Source organism: Scheffersomyces stipitis, chromosome 3, assembly GCF_000209165.1.
Source record: "Scheffersomyces stipitis CBS 6054 chromosome 3, complete sequence".
In the NCBI taxonomy this organism is placed as follows: Eukaryota; Fungi; Ascomycota; class Pichiomycetes; order Serinales; family Debaryomycetaceae; genus Scheffersomyces; species Scheffersomyces stipitis.
Window position 1 is genome coordinate 1,808,960 of NC_009043.1, and position 20,468 is coordinate 1,829,427.

The window sequence follows — 20,468 nt, forward strand, 5'->3', positions numbered from 1 at the left end:
TCAAGGCATTTGCTGGTGATGATGACGTAAAAATTGTTTGTCTTCTATAGTATTTTAAACTTAAATCACGTTATACATCTGAATCACATTCATAATGGCTTTCAACTTCACTGACAAGGTTGTTATCGTCACCGGCGGTCTTTCCGGTATTGGTCTTGCTGCTACCATCAAGTTGCTTGACGCTGGCGCTAAAGTTATCATCGGTGATATTCAAGACGCTGAGGCTGCCAAGCCAATCGTAGAAGGTATCATCGCTAAGACTGGCAAGAAGGATGTTGTCCACTTCCAAATCGATGTCACCAACTATGACCAAAACCAGGCCATGATTGACTTTGCTGTCAAGACCTTTGGTGACTTGCATCATGTTTTCGCCAACGCTGGTATCAATAAGCACTCCTACGCTCACGAAATGTCCTTCGACTTGTGGAAGAAAGTTCTTGATGTCAACTTGAATTCTGTCTTCGCTTTGGACAAGCTCGCTATCAAGTACTGGTTGGAGAACGACAAGAAGGGTTCTATTGTAAACACCTCCTCTATGCTCTCTAACATTGCCAACTTGGGTATGGCCCACTACTGTGCATCTAAGGCTGGTGTAAAGCTTTTGACCAAATCTTTGGCAGTTGAATACGGTAGAAAGGGTATCAGAGTCAACGCTGTCGACCCAGCCTACATCAAGACTCCATTATTGGACATCTTACCACAAGACCAATATGACGCTTTGGTCTCCTTGCATCCAATTGGTAGATTAGGTGAGCCAGAAGAAGTTGCTTCTGCTGTCCTATTCTTGTTGTCTGACGAAGCATCGTATGTTAACGGTGCCTCCTTGTTAGTTGACGGTGCTTACACTGCACAATAAGCGCATTCATATAGATTTATTTCAACATGTATAAAATCATAAGTTAATAAAAAGAATGGATATAGCATGGTATAGAATGTTATAGAAGAATACTAAATTTTATTTCCAAGACAATGAATTGACTATGTAGCCCATAATTTCATATATAGACATTGCTATCTAGATCAAACTGTGGATCAAGTACTTAACCATTTATATTCGGCTAGTAATCAATTTACATAAATAGTTCGCACTTTAAATCTTAGTTAGGCAAATGACAAAATGATTTATTTTATGCATTAAAAAACTGCAAAACTGTCTATTAAAAATTGATCAATTTTAGGGCACGGATAATTTCATAAACACCAAAAGCACCAGGGTCTGGTGGAAAAACCGTTTGTTCATCAATACCAACATAGGTAGCACGCCCCAACTTTGGAGCAAGCTTTCTTGTGTTTTCAGCGGATTCTTCTGCGACTTGGACTGCAGTCAGGATATCTTTGGAAGCGTAGAATGCAGCTACAAATGGAATCAAAACATCCATAACGGTTCTGTGACCCTGCCTGGCCTTGGTAAATTGACAAAGAGTAGAAACACCGTGGTTCAATGCTTCGGCATAGGTGCTGCTGTCTACGACTATACCACTTTCAACTAATTGCTCGAACTTGTTGACGAAAGCCTTCATGAAGATGAATAGAATAGCACCCAAAGTACCACCCATGTCGTCTCTGATGATCTTCAAGATAACCTTGAAAGCATTTAAGGCAGAACCACCTTCGAAATCGCCACGTTTAAGAGCATCGAGAACCGCGTTGGCGCCAGTTTCCAAGGTCTTACCGCAATCTCCGTCGCCCATCTTTGTATCCCAGAAGGTGATATCAGGTTCTCTCTCAATGACATTCTTAGCAGCGGTTTCTACAATCTGGTTAAGAAGAGATTGCTCAACTTTGACGTCATTCTTGGATGTAGTGGTCTCAGCAGACTCTGGATAACCTTCGAATGAGGTGACGACTCTGTTCTTGTAGGTGCTTCTACCTGGGGTAGAGTAGTGGGAGTGAGACCAACCGTTAGCAATAGTTGGGTCGTCGAGTAATTTGAACAAAAGGTCTCTGTCAAACTTGGCAGTGGCAGCCTTGGTGACGTTGAACAATGTGATGGTGAAGATTGGAGCATTCAAGGATGTGATAAAAGGACCTGAGTAGACCCTAGATGGTAAGATACCGTACTTGGATTCAAGGACGTCGGCAACGGTGAATAACAAGGACTTTTCCTCAATGACTGAAATACCACCAAGATTGTTAAACAAGAGGACAACTTCGTCACCTTGTTCGTAGTTGAAGAAACCTCTCTCTGGGTCTTCAGTATCGAAGATGTAGCTCAACAACTTTGGAATCAACTCTTCGTTGGATGGTATTTGGTCGACCTTGCGAACACCTGGTTCATTATGAATACCTAAACCGATTTCAATCTGGTTCGCATCGAGCTTACCATAGTCTTCCTCGGAAGAATGACCCGGAATGTGTACGTGGTCCAACCCTGCGTTTATGGAAGCGATTTGGGCATTGACGTTTGTACCAACTTCGTATACATCGTCGATGTTGTAGCCTCTTTCGGAAGCAGCACCCATGATCTTAGTGACCAAAGCACAGCCAGCCAAAGTACGACGACCAACCAAAGCACCCTTAGTTCTGCCAACAGCGACATCGTCAGTGACTCTCAATAGTTTGATCTTATCTTCACCGTATCTAGAAATCAACTCCTGTGATGCCATACCGAAGTAAAGATTGTCCCCAGTGTAATTAGTGATGATGAAAATGGTACCAGCTTCTGAGTGGGTAGCCTTCTCCGCGCAAACAATGTTCTTGTCGTTTGGAGATGCGAAAACATCACCTTGGGCAGCAGCAGTAAGCATTCCAGCACCGACAAAACCAGACCAACCTGGCTCGTGACCCGAACCACCACCACTGATCAAGGACACCTTCCTAGGGTCATATTGGTTGTTGAAGATGACCTTCTCTTTTTCCAAAAGAGACAAGTTGTCATTCTCCAAAAGCAAGCCCTTAAGGCAGTTTGGCACCAATTGAGCAACATTGTTTGGTAAGAAGTGCTTGGACATGTTGAATTCTGCTATAAAGTAATAGACCAAAGCTAATAAAAAATCCCCATTGCGACTTAAATCTCTGGAAAATGTAAATAGTTTATAAATCGCGTCGTCAGTGCCATTGGATTCTAAACTTTCACTTTGGATTTGTAGTCTCGTCCCGCTTTCTGCATCAAATGAGGGGGCGGAGAGCTAGAATTCATGGAGCTGAGGGAGAAATATCGGTACTATCCAACTTCTGAAGTTGTCCAACCCCAAAATCCACCCTGAGCGGGGGCGGGGTAGCGGGGCAAATACTCAAGTGGGGTAATATATGCATTTACTTTTTTTTTTTTTTTTGCAGAACCCTGGTGCACACCATACTATTTTGCTTAGTTTGGCTTTCGAAGGCAGTACATATTACGAGATAATTTTCGGAGTTATGCTTTGTAGTAAGATTGGAATTGTGATTGAATGTGCAATTGTTGTAAATAGTGAAGTGCGTGGTCCTCCACTTTGCCCCGCTCCTCTGTGACGCCCCCCGATGAGGGGTTCTGCTTTTCTGCACTGAATGTTTAGTGAGTTAGTAATAATAGAAATACTTCCAAAATTCTTATAATTGGCTGGAATCCGTTCGTTGCAAAGTTCATCCCTCATTCTCCTTAACTAGGTTGACTTAGTATCTTATACCCAAACCAACATGACTACTGCTGGGCTCAGAATTGTCATTGGTTGCGATGAAGCAGGTTTCGAATATAAGCAAAAGCTCCAGCAAGACCTTGAAAAGAATGACTTGGTATCTGAAGTTATAGACATTGGTATTAATACTAAAGGTGATCATCTCGCGTACCCTCATGTTGGTATCAAGGCTGGTGAATTAATCAGAGATGGAAAGGCTGACAGAGCCTTATTGATCTGTGGTACTGGTTTAGGGGTAGCAATCAGTGCAAACAAGGTTGCTGGTATTAGAGCTGTAACTGCACATGACAGCTTCAGTGTCGAAAGAAGTATCCTTTCTAACAATTGTCATGTCTTGTGTATGGGTCAAAGAGTGATAGGTATTGAATTGGCTAGAAGATTAGTGGCAGAATGGTTGACTTACAATTTCGATGAATCCAGCGCCTCTGCCTCAAAAGTAGCTGTTCTCAAAAGATATGAATCCATCTGTTAATAGTGGAAAATCTAATAGAATCTAAACCAACTAACTTGCTTCAATACTGTCGGTACATATAGAATGATGAATAGTACACAATTCTGTTATAATAATCCTACAGCAATAGAATTTTGTAGAACCATCCAAATGATGTCATAAACAGCCTACTTCCTTGAGGATAATGTTTGTACAAGTCTAGTAAGTGTTCAATATACAGGCTTGCAAGTATTTCCCCCTTCATCTTCTACGTATGTACCATTGAAGGTGTCAGTTGCCAGTACCAATTTTCTTGCACTAGATTTTCTGAAATCTGGGGGAGGTGCATACGATAAGATTTTTTTTGTGGGGTAGGGAGAGGCTAAAAACTCTGAGTGCCCCACGTATGACATGCAGGATTTGTCATAAATCATCCTGCACACGGATGACATGCAAGAAGGACTTCTGGTGCCCCTCGTCGATGTTCTTAGGCAATGAAACAGCCAAACTACGAAATAAGCCCCAAAAAAAGCTTTAAATAAACCAAGAGTTTGATGGTTGTGGACAATAACAGTTCAATAGTGGATAGCAGAAATTGTACACATTTAGACAGAATAGTAAGAAATGTATTGAAATCTTCTGCATCGTAGATTATCAGCAGAAAGACAACTACAGAAGTTGTATGAAGCATTCCTTTGGGAGAATAGTCCTGAAAATTGATTATGTTTAAGCTGAGATTAAGGATATGAGCAAATCGTAACTAAAGTGAAAGACACATTCTCCTTATCTTTCCTTATCGAAATCTAAAGCATATTCCACTTACAAGTGGAACACGAAAAGTAAGTCGTTTGCAATTACCCGTGTGATATTTTTGTGGACCCAATCTGGAATTATTGGTGCATTTAAGGCTACAATCAACTCGCCCGGAACCGCTCGAGTTCGCAATAAAATTTAGAAAGTGTAGGTCGTTTTCAGGGGTACAACAACAAAAGTACTTGATTTCCAACAAACTGGGTATATGCTTAAATACTTAAACTGGAAGAAAATATGAAAGGTTTGACATTTTCTCATTTTGCTTAGGATTCGTAAAGCATTGAACAGTTTATATCGATACTGCAAAATTTATTTGAAATTTACGTATGTATTGATACCAGAGGTGAACCTCCAACTAGAATCTCAGTCATTACTGCTTATCAATTGTAGAATGGATCACCTGCTGTCTCTAGCTAGAATTTTGAATCGTCTACAAGTACATCTCCTGTCGAATACCATCTACTGATTATCTAATAATGTGATATATGGTACTATGCATAAATAGAATCAGGCCATTTCTTCAACACATCGTGTACTATCTATAATTTTGGATTAGTTTGCAAGACAACTAATAGTATTCGTCTCCTTGATTTTATAATTAGAATCCCGAAGTGTAGTCTCGTATTTACAGTGAGTGTCTTCAACCGCAAGGATTATAGAAACTACTAGAAATAGGAAGATCTAGAAGATGTTGACTTTTAGTGTTATTGTCATTGATTATCCCAACGTGAAATAGCTGGTAGTTGAAATAGCTGGTATGTGAGTAAAGAGGATTATTGGGTTGTTCTCAAATCACCTTCGGGACAATGCAAGCGCAGTTTCAACTTTATTAGATTTGGGCAACGCGGCTCGTGAACTTCAGAGATTAGACTGCCATTGTTTATTGGTACCATACTACTGTATGATTTTAGCCACACTACTTCAAGAATAAGGGAAAAAGATAACGAAAATACTTTAAATTCTGCGAAGTGTTTCAACGATTCCGTAAGAGCGTTTTCTTTTTTCTACGTCTATAGCTATGCTTTACAAAGCTCAAGAGTTTCAACCACAAGTTGGAATGATAATATACACTATAATACGACGTTTATTCTACGGTTCTTAGTATTTCCTTAGGAACTAGCTAAAATTGTGTTGTGTAATGTTCTGGAACTTGTATAATTTTTCCGAGTATTTTGTGGTAATTTTTCTTATCTTTCGTTTGCAATGCAGGCCAAGATAAGATGACAGTATCTGATGAGAAAATTTGCAACAAACTTGGTGACTTCTTGATTTCACGTTCATTATAAGAACACCCCCGTTCAGGAACACCCCCGTTCAGGAACACCCCCGTTCAGGAACACCATAACCGGAAGTCAATTCCTGTCTTTTTATCAAGTGTGGATTACAAATCATCTACGGCTCCAAGATAACGAAAGATACATCAATAACGATGTCAGGGGCGCAAATGCTATAGATAAGCAAAAATGTGAGCCTTTAGGATCTTTATCTTACCTTTTATAAAAAGAATAATGTCACTTCAAAATTTAGCTTAGGATGTAGATAATCTACTGACCTCAAACTTAATCGTTCATAATGGAAAACTTCGTGAGAGCCTTCCAAAAGGGCAGTTCAAAGAACAACGACTTGGGAGAAGTCAAAACCAATTCAATCACAGATGATGATTTAGAGGGGATGGTCAACTTCAAAAAAGGTGGCGAACATATCACAGTCGAAGAGGTTGACGACGAAAATCCTATATTCAAGGAAGATAGAAATCGTTTGTCACAAGACCTTAGATCCAGACATCTACAAATGATTGCCATCTGTGGTGTATTTGGGACAGGAATTTTCTTGAGTTCGGGCACAGTTTACTCTCTCACTGGGGCAGGTGGTTGTTTCTTGGCTTACGCCTTGGTGGCAGTAGTTGTTGGCATCAACCAAATTGCTATTGCAGAAGTAGCTGCTCTTATGCCTACATCTTCTGCAGTTGTTCGTCATTTAGAGCACTTCGTTGACCCAGCTATGGGTTTTGCCTATGGTTGGATATTGTGGTGGGGCGCAAGTATGCCGGGAGAAATTTCAGCAGCTGCGGTAATTGTCTCCTACTGGACTGACATCAATGGTGCTGCCTGGATCTCCATCATCATTGTACTTCTGTTTGCAAGTAACGCATACTCGATGAGGGTGTATGGTGAAATAGAATTTTTCTTCGCTATTCTAAAGTTGTCCTTGCTTTTGGGTTTAATTATTGTCTCTATTATAATAACATCTGGTGGTGGACCCAACCACGAAGCAATAGGATTCAGATACTGGAGGGATCCTGATGCATTTTTACCATTCTTGACGACTGGCAGTTTAGGACGATTTGCTGCGTTCTGGAAATCATTGAGTTCCGTTGTATACTCATACGGAGGTGTTCAATCTGTTCCAACTTTGGCCAGCGAGGTCCGTTATCCACGGAGGTCAGTGTTCAAAGCCTGCAAAAGAATCTTCTTCAGAGTTACCATACTAATGATATTAGCTGCATTCAGTTTGACTTTGATTGTTTCTCCAGAAGATAAGAATATCACATCTGGAAGTGGCAACGCCAAGTCATCACCATTTGTGGTGGCCATCAAAAATGCAGGTATCCCTGCATTGCCCCATATTGTCAACGCCGTTGTATTGACATCTGCCTTCTCCGCAGGAAATAACAACGTAGTCCAGGGAACTAGATGTTTATTTGCTATGGCTGTGAAGGGACAAGCTCCCAAGATTTTCTTGAAAACAACGAAAAGGGGAATTCCTTTGAATGCTTTGCTTCTTGTCACCTTGTTCATGCCACTTGCATTCATGTCTGTTTCAGAATCAGCTGCTAATGTCTTTAATTGGTTCCAAAACCTAACATCATCTAATTTACTTCTAGGATGGATTTTGATCGGCTTGAACCATGTTTCCATGCATAGAGCAATGTGGGCCCAAGGGTATACGAGAGCAGATTTACCACACACATTTCCAGGAGGACAATACTCTGGATATGTGTCGGGTGTAATTTCATTGATTTTGTTGCTAACTGGTGGCTTCACTAACTTTGTCCATGGTCACTTCGCCATTGCTTCGTTTTTCTCTTCTTACTTTGTGATTCCTTTGACTTTGGTATTATTCTTGTTCTGGAAATTCTTTAAGAAAACAAAATACTTGAGACCGGAAGATGTTGATTTGAATTCCTTATTCATGGACGTTCAAAGGAATCCCGAACCTCTTGAAGAACCGCTTCGTGGATGGAGGCTCTTGACATTATTGTGGAACTAGGTTACTTTGTAGCACAAGTGATGTGAATGTATTGAATTGTGGGTGTCATTTGTAGTGGTACCTTTGCTAGTGAATACATATTCTGAATGTAATAAAAGAACAGATAGTCTCTCGATATACGGCGTAAAGAGATCAAGTTCAAAATTTAGTAGCAAGCAAAGTCTACTAGCATAACCAACGTGAACAATATTTGCAATGATTCTAGACTTCTCGGGTAATTACTGTGAGAACCAGTGGCAGAATCATATAATTCCAAAAATTCTGTATCATATCATACGTCTATGTCCTTTAGTAGTCGTATTATTGAATCAAGTATTGCTGTAGTCTTGCTGTGTCTTTCTCTTAGAATTGCGCTCGTTGCATCGTGAAGCGCGGAAATACGGCAAGCTACAAAATATACAATCGACAATGTGACTTATAGTACACGCTTGTGCGGAGAAGTAAGACATTTCTACACTAAAAATGAATGTCCCCGCAAAACTATTTTAAGTCCGTTCCAGTACTAATGGCCCTGAGAGTATAGAAAGGGGCTGGAATTCTCATTGTAACGACAAAAGGTGCTGGTTTGAGTTTGGATTATTCGACTCGTAGAGAGAATAGGATTCAGAAGCATTGTGCAATTAGATCTTGAGAGATATGACAGTCGAAACAATCGTCCAGTACTTGCTGTGTTGGCAAGTATACGTTCTTGCAGTATTGGTCTACCACATTTTCAACTGGATTCACGAACAAATATTGTACAAGAAGTTTGGAGCTTCTCCTTGTATCAACAATGAAAGAGGAGGCTTCCTTGGTATCAGACTTTTGAGGACGTTGTTGAAGGCGAAGCTGGACGGAACGCTATCGGATGTTGTGAAGAATAGATACTACGAAATGGAACATCCTGAAATAGAAACGTTTACGCTGAGAGTGTTTTCACAAACCGTCATTGCAACAAGAGATCCTGCCAATCTCAAGGCCATTTTGGCTACTCAATTCAATGACTTTAGTTTGGGCATTAGACATGCTCAGTTATATCCGTTGTTGGGAGATGGTATCTTTACTTTAGATGGTGAAGGATGGAAACATTCCAGAGCCATGTTGAGACCACAATTTGCCAAGGAGCAGATTGCACATGTTCAGTCGTTAGAGCCACATATTCAAGTGTTGGCAAAACATATTCGAAAATCAGAAGGAAAGTCGTTCGAAATGCAAGAATTGTTTTTCAGGTTAACTCTCGATTGTGCTACAGAATTCTTGTTCGGCGAATCAGTCGAATCATTAAGAGATGCATCAATTGGGATGGCGCGAGCTGATGTGGAAGTTGAAGGAAAAGACCGGTTTGCAGAAGCGTTTAACTTAGCCCAGACCCAAATTGCTACGAGATCGATGATGAACAAAATGTACTTCCTATACAATACGGAAGAATTACGGAATTCTTGCGATGTTGTTCACAGATTCACAGATTACTATGTCAACCTTGCTTTGCGGACATCAACAGCAGAATTAGATAAAAAATCTAAGAGCGGTTATACCTTCTTGTATGAATTGGTCAAACAAACCAGAAATCCACAGATTTTGAGAGATCAGTTATTGAATATCTTGTTGGCTGGTAGAGATACGACTGCTGGTTTGTTGTCTTTCGCTTTCTTTGAATTGGCTCGTCAACCACATATTTGGGCGAAGTTGAAGGATGAAATCTACTCTGCGTTTGGGTCTGGTGAAAACTCGAGAATAGATGAAATCACTTTTGAATCTTTAAAGAGGTGTGAGTACTTGAAAGCCGTTCTTAACGAAACTTTGAGGATGTATCCATCTGTCCCCAATAATGGTAGGATTGCTGTAAGGAATACAACGCTACCAAGGGGCGGGGGACCAACAGGCACCGAACCTATGTTGGTAAGAAAGGGTCAGAAAGTTGTCTATAGTGTCTATACGACCCACAGAAGTAAAACACATTACGGTGAAGATGCCGAAGTCTTTAGACCTGAAAGATGGTTTGAGCCCTCGTCCAGAAAGCTCGGCTGGGCGTATCTTCCTTTCAATGGTGGACCACGTATTTGCTTAGGACAACAGTTTGCATTAACTGAAGCATCTTATGTAGTAACGAGATTGATTCAAATGTTCCCTAATATCAGCTCCGATCCAACGATAGAATATCCTCCCAGAAAAGCTTCACAATTGACTATGTGTCTCCAAGATGGGCTTCTTATTTCCTTGTATTGAGGGAATCTAATAGTTTTTTAAGTATAACAATTTCGTATATATAATCATGTAGCTCAATCCAACCCTTGCTCAGTCTTTCTTTCATTAAGAAACCATCTTGTTAATTTCCCTAAGTTTACGAGCTTTTGTCAGATTATATTTTTGTACTGCTGACTGTTGTCATCTGATAAGAATTTCTATTGCAAAGTAGAACCCTGTTTGATCTACTTCGGAAACTTTCAATGAAAATCTTTCCACAACACAGTCTAGCTTTATTGCAATAACGCGAAAAAAATAAACTGACCAGTTTGCTGCTATAACTGTAATAGCGGATCGTAAGACTATGAAGCGAATTCAAACCTAGAACATCCGTTTCTTCTGATTTAGATCAAAATATTCTTGTATCTATGGCTTAACTATGAGTGCGAAATGTTACATCGACTACATAATATATTTGAACCAATGTGGTTGCCATTACAAAGCCCCTTGTGTGCCTTAACTCTGCAATCACTCCAAAACTAGGATAAAAACTGGCTCACTTTGAAGCACAGCAATAAAATTAATTTTGTGAATGCTGAGGTTACGGTATTGAATAGCACACACATCATTGAAAATTCTGGTACCCGCAGAAGTACCTGAAATGTTCCATCCAATGAAACTTAACTTAATGGAGGGAATCACTACTGTTTTCCATGCTTATGCTGGTTCAGATCAGATACCCTACTATGAAATCCGCTGATTGATACCTTTGGAAATCAACTCTGCACATAACATCAATTCCTGCAGCGGTTGCAAATTAAGTAGCTCTTGTTTTCCGAAATACTGCATTTAATGGTCCTTACCTTTTGCAACCTATCCACACAAGGTTTCAAATGGAGATATAAAAGGACACATAAGTTCCAGAATTATATATATCTGATAACTTACTCAACACACATCTCTACGATATGTCCTCTACTGATAAAGTGCAATCATCCAACGCTGTTACCTATTTCTCTCCTGAGCAACCTGTTCCTGCTGGAACATATTTCCAACAAGAGAAACAGAAAAAGCCTCTTCTATTTTCACCTTTGAAGATCAGGGAATTGATCTTACAAAATCGTTTAGTTGTTTCCCCAATGTGTCAATACTCTGCTGGTAGAGATGGTCAGGCTACACCTTACCATTTAGTTCACTATGGCCAATTTCTTCTTAGAGGCCCAGGCTTGACTTTTGTTGAAGATACCTCCGTCAGTCCCGAAGGTCGCTTGTCTCCAGAGAATTTAGGAATTTGGAATGACCAACAAGCAGAAGCTCTTAAAGACATAGTTGATTTTGCCCATCTGCAAAAACAACTTATTGGAATTCAACTTGACCATGGTGGTAGAAAAGCAAGCTCTCAACCTAACTACATTCATTTGGAACAGAATGCAGAGGAATCAGTAGGTGGTTGGCCAAATGAAATTGTTGCTCCCTCTCCAATTGTTTTCCGTCCCAACGGAAATCTTGTTAAGCCGAATGAATTGTCGAAGTCCGATATTTCAAGAATCGTTAATGATTTTGGGAATGCTGCAGAAAGAGCAGTCAAGATTAGTGGCTTTGATGCCATCGAAATCCATGGGGCTCACGGCTATCTTATCAATCAGTTTTACAGCAAGATTTCTAACAAGAGAAAGGATGAATATGGAGGAAGCTTTGAAAACAGAATTAGATTTCTTCTAGAAGTAGTCGATGAAGTTAGATCGAGAATTCCTAGCTCTATTCCATTGTTCTTGAGAATTTCTGCTATTGAAAATACCGAAGATGAAGACGCCTGGACTTTACTGGAATCAATAAAGTTGTCAACGATTGTTGTCGAGCATGGTGTCGATGTAATTGATGTCTCTTCAGGTGGTAATTGTCATAGACAATACAGTAGAAAAAGTTTGAGCAAAGGACATGCCCCTATGCATATTCCATTGGCAAAGGCGATTAAGGACGAACTTGGAGAAAAGGTGTTGGTTGCTTGTGTTGGTAGTTTGAATTCAGCAACTCTAATTGAGGATGAATTAAAGAAAGGATCGTTTGATATTGCTCTTGTAGGAAAAGGGTTTTTGAATAACCCTGCCTTGGTTTGGAAATTCGCAGAAGAGTTGGAAATTCGTGTTCACCGTCCTTTGCAGTATGGATATCCGTTTTTTCCACCAATTCAGCAAATTTTGGAATTAATTGCAAAATCGGAGGAAGCTGAAACTTAGAATGATGTCTATTACATTTCCAGTACTGTTACTATGCGAGTTTGAGTTCTATCGAGGACGGACAAACTAGGAGAGATATACAAGATAAAACTTACAAAATATACATTTTATTACGATACATTCAATGTTTGGTGATTTATTATTCGTTTACATCGTGATTTTATCTACAACTGGGGTTTATGTATAATTGAAGATCCTGTATTAGGATCCAGGAAACCGGAATCCAATGAAAGTTTGCGTTAAATGGTGAATTGTAAACGCAGATGATATTAAAAGTTTCTTACCTTGGTTGTGTAGTTGCTATTGAAAATGTTAATTCTAGGTGAATTATATAGACAATTTTAGAAATAAGTATTAAACTGGATAAAATATTAATACTCCAAACCAAACCAAAAATATTTTAGTAAGAAATTTAGTATAGGTCTAATTTTGTTCGTGTCCTTCTTATATCATGAAATTGAAATAATAGGCAGCATCAAAATCGTTCTATTAATAAATTCCTCTTGTCGTCACTTCCGAAAGGAGAGGAGGGAAAAATGAATTGAAATTATTACATCGTGCCAATTCATGAAAGGCATTCAGATACCCGTTCAATCAGTAAGGAATTGATCAACATTTCATTTCATGTACAAAACGATCAAGGCCCAATTGTGCTTCATCGTTTTTGTTACATATATTCCTTACAAAGCAGTGTACCTTCTTCGCAATGTACGAGAGAGCAAATGCGCTTCAATTTGTAACAGGATCATATAATTGAGTTTCGAATATATGCACAGGAATCTTGGTCAGATTCACAAGGCAAATCTCAAGAAGAATTTACCATATACCTATGAGAATAGCTTTTTGGTCTCATTCATATACGGTTAAAAAAGTACCTAGTAAGACAATCAAACTCTACTTGAAATCGTGGAAAAGAAATTGTTTCCAATTGGTAGCTCCCAAACATGACAAGTGATTTCAATCTGGAGTCGTATCATCTCAAGTAAAGAGAAAGAAAGACTAAAGAGGCCAACTCAGATTACATCTGTCAGCTCTAACTTTAACTCCGATATCTCCTTTATATCTCCTTTATGAAGGACACATTATGAAAGTACGATTTTCATGCGCGGATCCTGTACCGAGTTTTGGCGTCGAATTTATCTTAGCTACTGTGGCCCAATCTGCTAATAAAGTTGGTTCCTTGGAAAAAATGTGTGGAGACTCACTATAAATGCGAGATATTTGCAGTCAAATAAATTACTTTTGAAATTTCTTCCAGCTTGATTGATTTCTACTACAGTGTGTATGCGAATTAGTTGATTTGTCTAGAAGCATTTATAAATATTTTCTACTACTTTCGAAGTATTTATCACGAATTGTTTTTAAGAAACAACGTTTGCTAAAAATGACTGCTACCTCTTTGAAGTCCACCAACCTTTTTAAGCCAATTAAGGTCGGCTCTGTCACCTTGCAAAACAGAGTCACCCATTTGCCTACTACAAGAACCAGAGCCTTTGGTGATCACACTGCCACGGACTTGCAACTTATTTACTACGAAGACAGATCTTCATCGCCTGGCACTCTTTTGGTCACGGAAGCCACACTTATCTCTATGAACCAAGGTCTTTATCCCAATGTTCCAGGAATTTGGAACAAGGACCAAGTCAAGTCGTGGAAGAAGATCACCGATGCTGTCCACAAGAAGAGAGGTTTCATTTCTGTACAGTTGTGGGCTGTTGGTCGTGTTGGTTTTCCTGATTTATTGAAGGCTGAAGGTTTACCATTGACTTCTCCTTCTGCCTTGTATGAATCAGAAAAGTCTAAGGAAGCGGCTGAAGCTGTTGAAAACCCTGTCAGGATGTTGACCGAGGACGAGATCAAGGATATTATCTACAACCAGTATACCAACGCTGCTAAAAATGCCATTGAAGCCGGATTTGATTTCCTCGAAATCCACGCTGCCAACGGTTTCTTAGTGGAACAGTTCATTAACCCAAGTTCCAACACAAGAACCGACAAGTACGGAGGCTCCATTGAAAATAGAGCCAGATTTGCCTTGGAATTGGTTGACCACTTGATCTCTGTGGTTGGTGCTGACAAGTTGGCTATTAGGATTTCTCCTTTCAACAATTTCAAAGGTATGTTGGCTGAGAACGAAGTAATTCACCCTATTGCTACCTTTGGTTATATTGTTTCTGAATTACAGAGAAGAGCCGATAAAGGTAATGAGTTGGCCTATATCAGCGTTGTCGATGGTCGTTACAACTCAGATGGAACCGAAGCTGTCCTTAACACTAAATTCATTGACCAGATCTGGAAGGGTGTCATTTTGAGAGGGGCAAAGTATACTCATGACTACAAAAAGAACTGGGAGACTGTCGCTAGGGATGTAGACCATGACAATCGTACCTTGATTGGTTTCGGAAGAAACTTTATTGCTAACCCTGACTTGGTTTCCAGATTGGAAAATGGCCTTGAATTGAATGCTTATGACAGAGCGACCTTCTATAAGAATTACAATAACGGTTATAACACTTACCAATTCTTTGGATCCTCTGAAGAGGTGGATGCAGAAGCTGAAGCCAAAGTTCTACCTAAGTCGTTAGTCCAAGATTCTTAAAGGAAAGAACCATAGTTTTTTTTTATTTTATTCTATAGATGCTAACTTTTCAAGAAACAAATATCACCGTAATCATGGAGTTATGGAATACATACGAAAACTAGATTCTAGTATTATAGACAGGCGAACTACACAATATGGATCTGTAGCTATGGCAGCTTAAATATGGGTTAACTATATGTGCCAAATGTCACATTGAAAGAGAGAACCGAGAGACCATTTTAAATGAATATATGGATATATGGATATATAATGCATCAAGAGTTTTTTTTTTTTGTACGATTCGAAGATCATGAATCTTTACTTAATTGAGTGAAGGTACTTGAATGGTTCTACTTTTTAGGCAGGCGGAACATTTTTGCAGCAATTGATATTTTATATAAATTTTCGCATTTTTTTTAGACAACTTGTACACAATAATTGGGAGAGTTATTAAAGTAAAGGAAAAGTTATGAATATTAGAATATGGTACAGTCTAAAGGATGACTTATTCTCAGTATACTAGAAAGGAATAGCAATCATGGGAAATGGAAAATTAGAAGTGATAATAAAATACAAATTTCCATTATATTTGAGAATAAATTATCGTCAGTTAGGCTAGGCATGGACAAGGATATCCTACTGGTGTTGTATATATATCTCACCAGGTTTTTCTTTCTAAAATAACTCAAAGAAAATGACACATGTATCTTTACATTACCTATGATACGAAAATCTCTTTTTGGATGGAGAGTGGATATTGATTTTGGGTTTTTAAAATAGTAAAATACGATATAAATCAAAACTATGCTATAATGATTTTTTTTTGAATTTTGCTCTAATTTATAATTTAATTTACTTCCTTTCGCTTCCATTACTTTTGAGGGTGGTATTTCGTCTTAATAGTAATGACACATTATAATCTATAAAAGCTAATGAATGACTAACTCAATTATTCGTTGAGATGTAGATAGTGCTCAAGATTAAATTTTACAAATTACACTACTCTGTAAATTTGCGGTACACCCATCTATCAATAGAACTTGAAAATACAGAGATGTGGTGGAGTTATTCCTTAATCTCTAGGTATTTCAACCACTTATCCGCCCTATCTCACCAAAAAAATACTAATCTCAAGGTGTATCCTGCAGGAAAGTATGCACTGCGAAAGAAAGTACTTCACTTCCCCCATACTCTTGATTTTAGATTTCTTTTAAGTTTTGTATCTTTCTTTTCTTACACGAGTAAACTTCCCAGAATGACTACTGTGGTTAAAGAATCCACACCAAAGAGAGGGCGTACCAATTTGGCTTGCGACAGGTGTCGCCAAAGGAAAACACGTTGCGACGGAGTGCAACCGGTTTGTGGAACATGTATGAAGCGCAAAATTCCATGTAAATTTGAGCGTAAATACCCTCGAGCTCAGGTTTCTGTTCAGTATGTCAAGACACTCGAAGAGAAGTTGAAAATCCTAAAATCTCAAGGCAGAGACAAATTTAACGATAACGTCAATTTGAATGTTAATAACAACGGCTCGACAGCAAATCCAATAGAAGGTCTCGGAATTGATTCCTCTTCTAGTGGTGAACTTCTTCACAGCCAAAATCAAAATCAGATTAACCAACAAAATCAAATACATTACCACACTCAGTATTCAATACAACAACTACCTAACTCAATCAATAACCGCATTACGCCTCAACCTATCCGTAACTCGGGGTTCTCCGCCATGTCCGTGGGCTCCCTGAATGATATCCATGCTCCTTCATTTGCCTACATCAACTCCAATAACAAAAAATCGTTGATGTTGAACTACGACGATAAGCATTCTGTGGAATATGGTGTAAATGGCCTGGTCATTTCGGGAACGTATAAGGATGAAGAGACCAGTGCAGATGCCATGGGAGCTGGCTCTCTTTCTGATGACAGGAGCAAAGACAAGAACTTCTACGGATCTTCAGCAGCAGTTTCGTTCATGAAAGAACTTGCTTTAACTGTAGATGGAGGTCCCCAAAGGTCGGACTCGGAAAACAAGAAATTTGTGGAACGAGCCAAGTACAAGATGTCTCGTAACGATGCTAGAAGCACCAAAGGGTTATCAGATATGTTGGTTCCTCCACGGAGTATCGCTGATCGTTACATAAGAAACTACTTCGACTTCACCTACAATCTCTACCCGTTTGTACACAAGCCAACATTTATGGCAGCCTATGACGAAATCTGGTCTGCTGATGCTGGTTCCTATGAGGTGGATGAGCTTTTCTACTCTATTCTTAATATCATTTTTGCATTTGGTTGTCGACTCCTGTTAGACATTGACCATCAGGAAAGCTTTGCCAATGCTGACATGTACTTTGAGCGATCGCAGGAGTTGCTCCGGTTTCATCTCATGGATGCCGGGTCACTCTTGTTGGTACAAGCGTTGATACTTACGGGCCAGTATTTACAAGCTACAACCAGACTGGCTGGGTGTTGGAACATCATAGGATTGGCCATCCGAATGGCGCAGGGTTTGGGGTTACACGAGGAACAGAATCTTGAGTCTACTAACAGTTACATTGAAAAAGAGATGAGAGAGAGATTATGGCATGGTTGTTTAATGATGGATAGGATAGTATCAATGACTTTAGGAAGACCCATGATGGTAATGCATGAGTCCCGTATGTCTTTACCTTCAGCGATTGATGATGAGAATATCTTAGACGATTCCTACGTACCCTCTTCTAATCCATCTTACATGTGTTTTTTTAATGAAACGGTTAAGCTCTACGACATACTTGCAGACATTTTGAAGATTTTCTATTCTAGCAGTGAACCTGAATTTTTTGATCTCTTTCTCAGTATTTTTAAAATCGAAGAGAGACTCCATAAATTCCATGAAAATGTACCTAAGCATATTAAGTTCGGGTTTGAGTTGCACGAAAAGCCTTTCCGTCGTCAGAGTATCATTCTCCACTTGCGGTACTTGCATTTGAAGATGGTACTATATCGCCGTGTATTATTTCCTAAAAAATATGCTGCAAACAGGCGGGAAATTCACTCCGAATTAATTTCCCATACCACAAATTCGATCTCCTTGCTTTGTGTGGAAGCTGCGATCGAGTTGATTCAGGTGGTTAAGAAATATAGAGCGGAGGACATAGAGATATTGCCAGCTAGTTGGTACACTGTGTTCTACTTGTACAGTGCGGAGACTGTTATGTTGGCAGCTAAACTTAAGCCCACCCTACAAGAAGAAACCAGCACGGAAGTCTTTACCACTGCATGGACCAACGGGTTAGAAATGTTGGCCGGCTACCAAGATGAATCAGAGTCGGCAGTGCGGTGTTTGAAGATATTGGAGATCATGGGAGAAAGAGTTCACGCTTCCGCCTTCCGACACAAGCGGCATATTGACATTCCTACGGTCGGCAGCGACTCGGCCCAAAACAGTCCTTCGCATATTCCTTCCGATATTCTCTATTCATTATTGTATGATACAGCAGGGCCATTTGGAGGTCCTTTCTTCTACCGAGAAGAAATGAATCGGTTTTCCAGCTAGAATTGGATTTTATCGGCCGAACTAATTTCAGCTTCGAATGTGTAGTTCAATATTATTCGCTAGAGGGGTTCAATAAAAGAACCGAATAAATTACCGCTGGCTAGTTGAAACGACTCCTGTATTACTGTCACTTTTTCATGGCGATATGACAAAGCTATCCGGTACATTACATTTTGCTGAATTATGTTCTTGTTACCAGATAGCAGATTGTAGTGCGGACCTTTCTATATTTTGTGTAAGAGAGGGGTCAAGATCTTGTACCGCATATTTTGTATGCACGTAAAAATCGGACCCCACCAATACACATATTTTTTGACTATCGATTATTTTTTATCTTGCTGTTGCCTCTACACTAATTTACTAGATTTGGTCGTGGAATCCGTTAAGCAATTTTCTTGTAATACAAAACCAGTCACATTGAAATGATACAGGTACAGATATCATTTCTAGAATTCCACATTCACAGAAGTTTGATAGCCAAAGCTCAAAAGGCCCAATGAATAACCTCCTTTAGCAGCAAAATGTTCTATGGGTACAAATTTATTATGTCAAGACTATTTGGCCATTATTCCCGGGATTCCAAAACTTCTTCTCTAAAAATTCCTATCTGTTTCCGGGCCTTCTTCAATCATTATTGACATTTCTTCACATGTTTGTACGATGGCATTATTTTCTCTAGTTCCATGTAATGCGTTCTATAAACTTATTCTGATTATTTATTCGAACACCATTTTATTAGAAAGTGTGCCGATTTGATCAATAGCTACCTCAACAACGTCTCCGTTTTGAAGATACACAGGGGTTGGCTTCATACCTAACGCAACACCACTTGGAGTTCCGGTCATGATGACAGTTCCCATTTCCAATGTAGTGCTTTGCGAAATGAAGGAAATGATTCTTGGAACTCCAAACAAAAGATCGTCAGTGTTGGCATCTTGACGTATTTCGCCGTTAACGGTAGTTTGTAGGCTAAGGTTTCCTGGATTTTGAATCACTTGTGGTGAAACCAAGGCTGGACCCAATGGAGCGTACTTGTCGAAACTCTTAGAGAAACACCATTGAGGAACACTTCCGGCGAATTCTGGGTCCTTCTGCCAGTTACGGGAAGACACATCGTTGCCAGTAACATAACCAGCAACATAACTCAATGCTTCTTCTTCCTTGATATTTTTTCCGGTCTTGCCAATAACAATACACAATTCACCTTCATAATCACATTTGGATTGAGCGATCTTAGGAATTGGAATGTCTTCTCCGAAGTCTGCAACACTGAAACTTGTCTTGTAGAAAATGGATGGGAATGGTGGTGGGGTTCTGCCACCTTCCTGGATGTGTTTCATGAAGTTCAAACCTACACACTTCACCATGGGAACATCATCGGGAGTAAGAGGACCCAACAAAGTCTTTACTTCCTTGATAACATCAGTCACAACAGCATTATCAAAGATATCACCAGTGATAACCTTGGCCATGATCTGTTTACCTTGCAAGAATTGCTTGCCAACATCGTAGTCAGCATCAGAGACAATAGGTTCACCTCTATAGGTCTTTCCGTCTTGAGCGACGAATCTAATTAATCTCTTCCAAGTAGGGGTCATTATTCGTTTTGTTATTGAAATAGTTATTGTCGCGAACTCTAAATCTCGTACGAAATCAGGATTTAGCCTGGTATATATTTCATTCATGTAGACCAGTTCCTGAATAAACTTCGGAACAACATTCCTATTATTTATATTTACTCCGCTCAAATTTCTTTGATTGCTGATTAGCCCTAAAAGCTCCGAGCTCCGATCAAGGAAGTATCGGCACGGAATTCATCCCG

General features: G+C 39.5%; 9 protein-coding genes across 9 annotated transcripts; 7 read left to right on the forward strand and 2 right to left on the reverse strand. All coding sequences in view use genetic code 12, as the record gives it.

Moving 5' to 3' along the window:
* Positions 1 to 94: 94 nt before the first annotated feature.
* SPS23 (Glucose 1-dehydrogenase peroxisomal 2,4- dienoyl-CoA reductase) lies at positions 95 to 856 on the forward strand (the record flags this gene model as incomplete). Its single annotated transcript, XM_001383596.1, has 1 exon — positions 95 to 856. The coding sequence occupies one exon, from the start codon at positions 95 to 97 to the stop codon at positions 854 to 856; it is 762 nt and encodes a 253-aa protein (XP_001383633.1).
* A 301-nt stretch (positions 857 to 1,157) lies between these two features.
* On the reverse strand, positions 1,158 to 2,951 carry DAK1.1 (dihydroxyacetone kinase isoenzyme I; the record flags this gene model as incomplete). Its single annotated transcript, XM_001383923.1, has 1 exon — positions 1,158 to 2,951. The coding sequence occupies one exon, from the start codon at positions 2,949 to 2,951 to the stop codon at positions 1,158 to 1,160; it is 1,794 nt and encodes a 597-aa protein (XP_001383960.2).
* A 664-nt stretch (positions 2,952 to 3,615) lies between these two features.
* On the forward strand, positions 3,616 to 4,086 carry RPI1 (Ribose-5-phosphate isomerase B (Phosphoriboisomerase B) (LACB) (RPIB); the record flags this gene model as incomplete). The annotated part of the gene is made up of 1 exon (XM_001383597.1): positions 3,616 to 4,086. One exon carries the CDS (start codon positions 3,616 to 3,618, stop codon positions 4,084 to 4,086), a length of 471 nt encoding a protein of 156 aa, XP_001383634.1.
* A 2,442-nt stretch (positions 4,087 to 6,528) lies between these two features.
* On the forward strand, positions 6,529 to 8,127 carry DIP5.2 (dicarboxylic amino acid permease; the record flags this gene model as incomplete). The annotated part of the gene is made up of 1 exon (XM_001383598.1): positions 6,529 to 8,127. One exon carries the CDS (start codon positions 6,529 to 6,531, stop codon positions 8,125 to 8,127), a length of 1,599 nt encoding a protein of 532 aa, XP_001383635.2.
* A 636-nt stretch (positions 8,128 to 8,763) lies between these two features.
* Positions 8,764 to 10,332, forward strand: CP52L (Cytochrome P450 52A12 (Alkane hydroxylase 1) (Alkane-inducible p450alk 1) (DH-ALK2); the record flags this gene model as incomplete). The annotated part of the gene is made up of 1 exon (XM_001383599.1): positions 8,764 to 10,332. The coding sequence occupies one exon, from the start codon at positions 8,764 to 8,766 to the stop codon at positions 10,330 to 10,332; it is 1,569 nt and encodes a 522-aa protein (XP_001383636.2).
* Positions 10,333 to 11,258: 926 nt separating this feature from the next.
* OYE3.1 (NADPH dehydrogenase (OYE31)) lies at positions 11,259 to 12,527 on the forward strand (the record flags this gene model as incomplete). Its single annotated transcript, XM_001383600.1, has 1 exon — positions 11,259 to 12,527. One exon carries the CDS (start codon positions 11,259 to 11,261, stop codon positions 12,525 to 12,527), a length of 1,269 nt encoding a protein of 422 aa, XP_001383637.2.
* Positions 12,528 to 13,911: 1,384 nt separating this feature from the next.
* On the forward strand, positions 13,912 to 15,126 carry OYE2.2 (NAPDH dehydrogenase (old yellow enzyme); the record flags this gene model as incomplete). Its single annotated transcript, XM_001383601.1, has 1 exon — positions 13,912 to 15,126. The coding sequence occupies one exon, from the start codon at positions 13,912 to 13,914 to the stop codon at positions 15,124 to 15,126; it is 1,215 nt and encodes a 404-aa protein (XP_001383638.1).
* Positions 15,127 to 16,363: 1,237 nt separating this feature from the next.
* Positions 16,364 to 18,646, forward strand: YIN1 (Fungal specific transcription factor; the record flags this gene model as incomplete). Its single annotated transcript, XM_001383602.1, has 2 exons — positions 16,364 to 16,840; positions 16,982 to 18,646. 2 exons carry the CDS (start codon positions 16,364 to 16,366, stop codon positions 18,644 to 18,646), a joined length of 2,142 nt encoding a protein of 713 aa, XP_001383639.2.
* Positions 18,647 to 19,362: 716 nt separating this feature from the next.
* On the reverse strand, positions 19,363 to 20,244 carry UMH1 (degradation of aromatic compounds; the record flags this gene model as incomplete). Its single annotated transcript, XM_001383924.1, has 1 exon — positions 19,363 to 20,244. One exon carries the CDS (start codon positions 20,242 to 20,244, stop codon positions 19,363 to 19,365), a length of 882 nt encoding a protein of 293 aa, XP_001383961.1.
* Between the last annotated feature and the right edge of the window lie 224 nt (positions 20,245 to 20,468).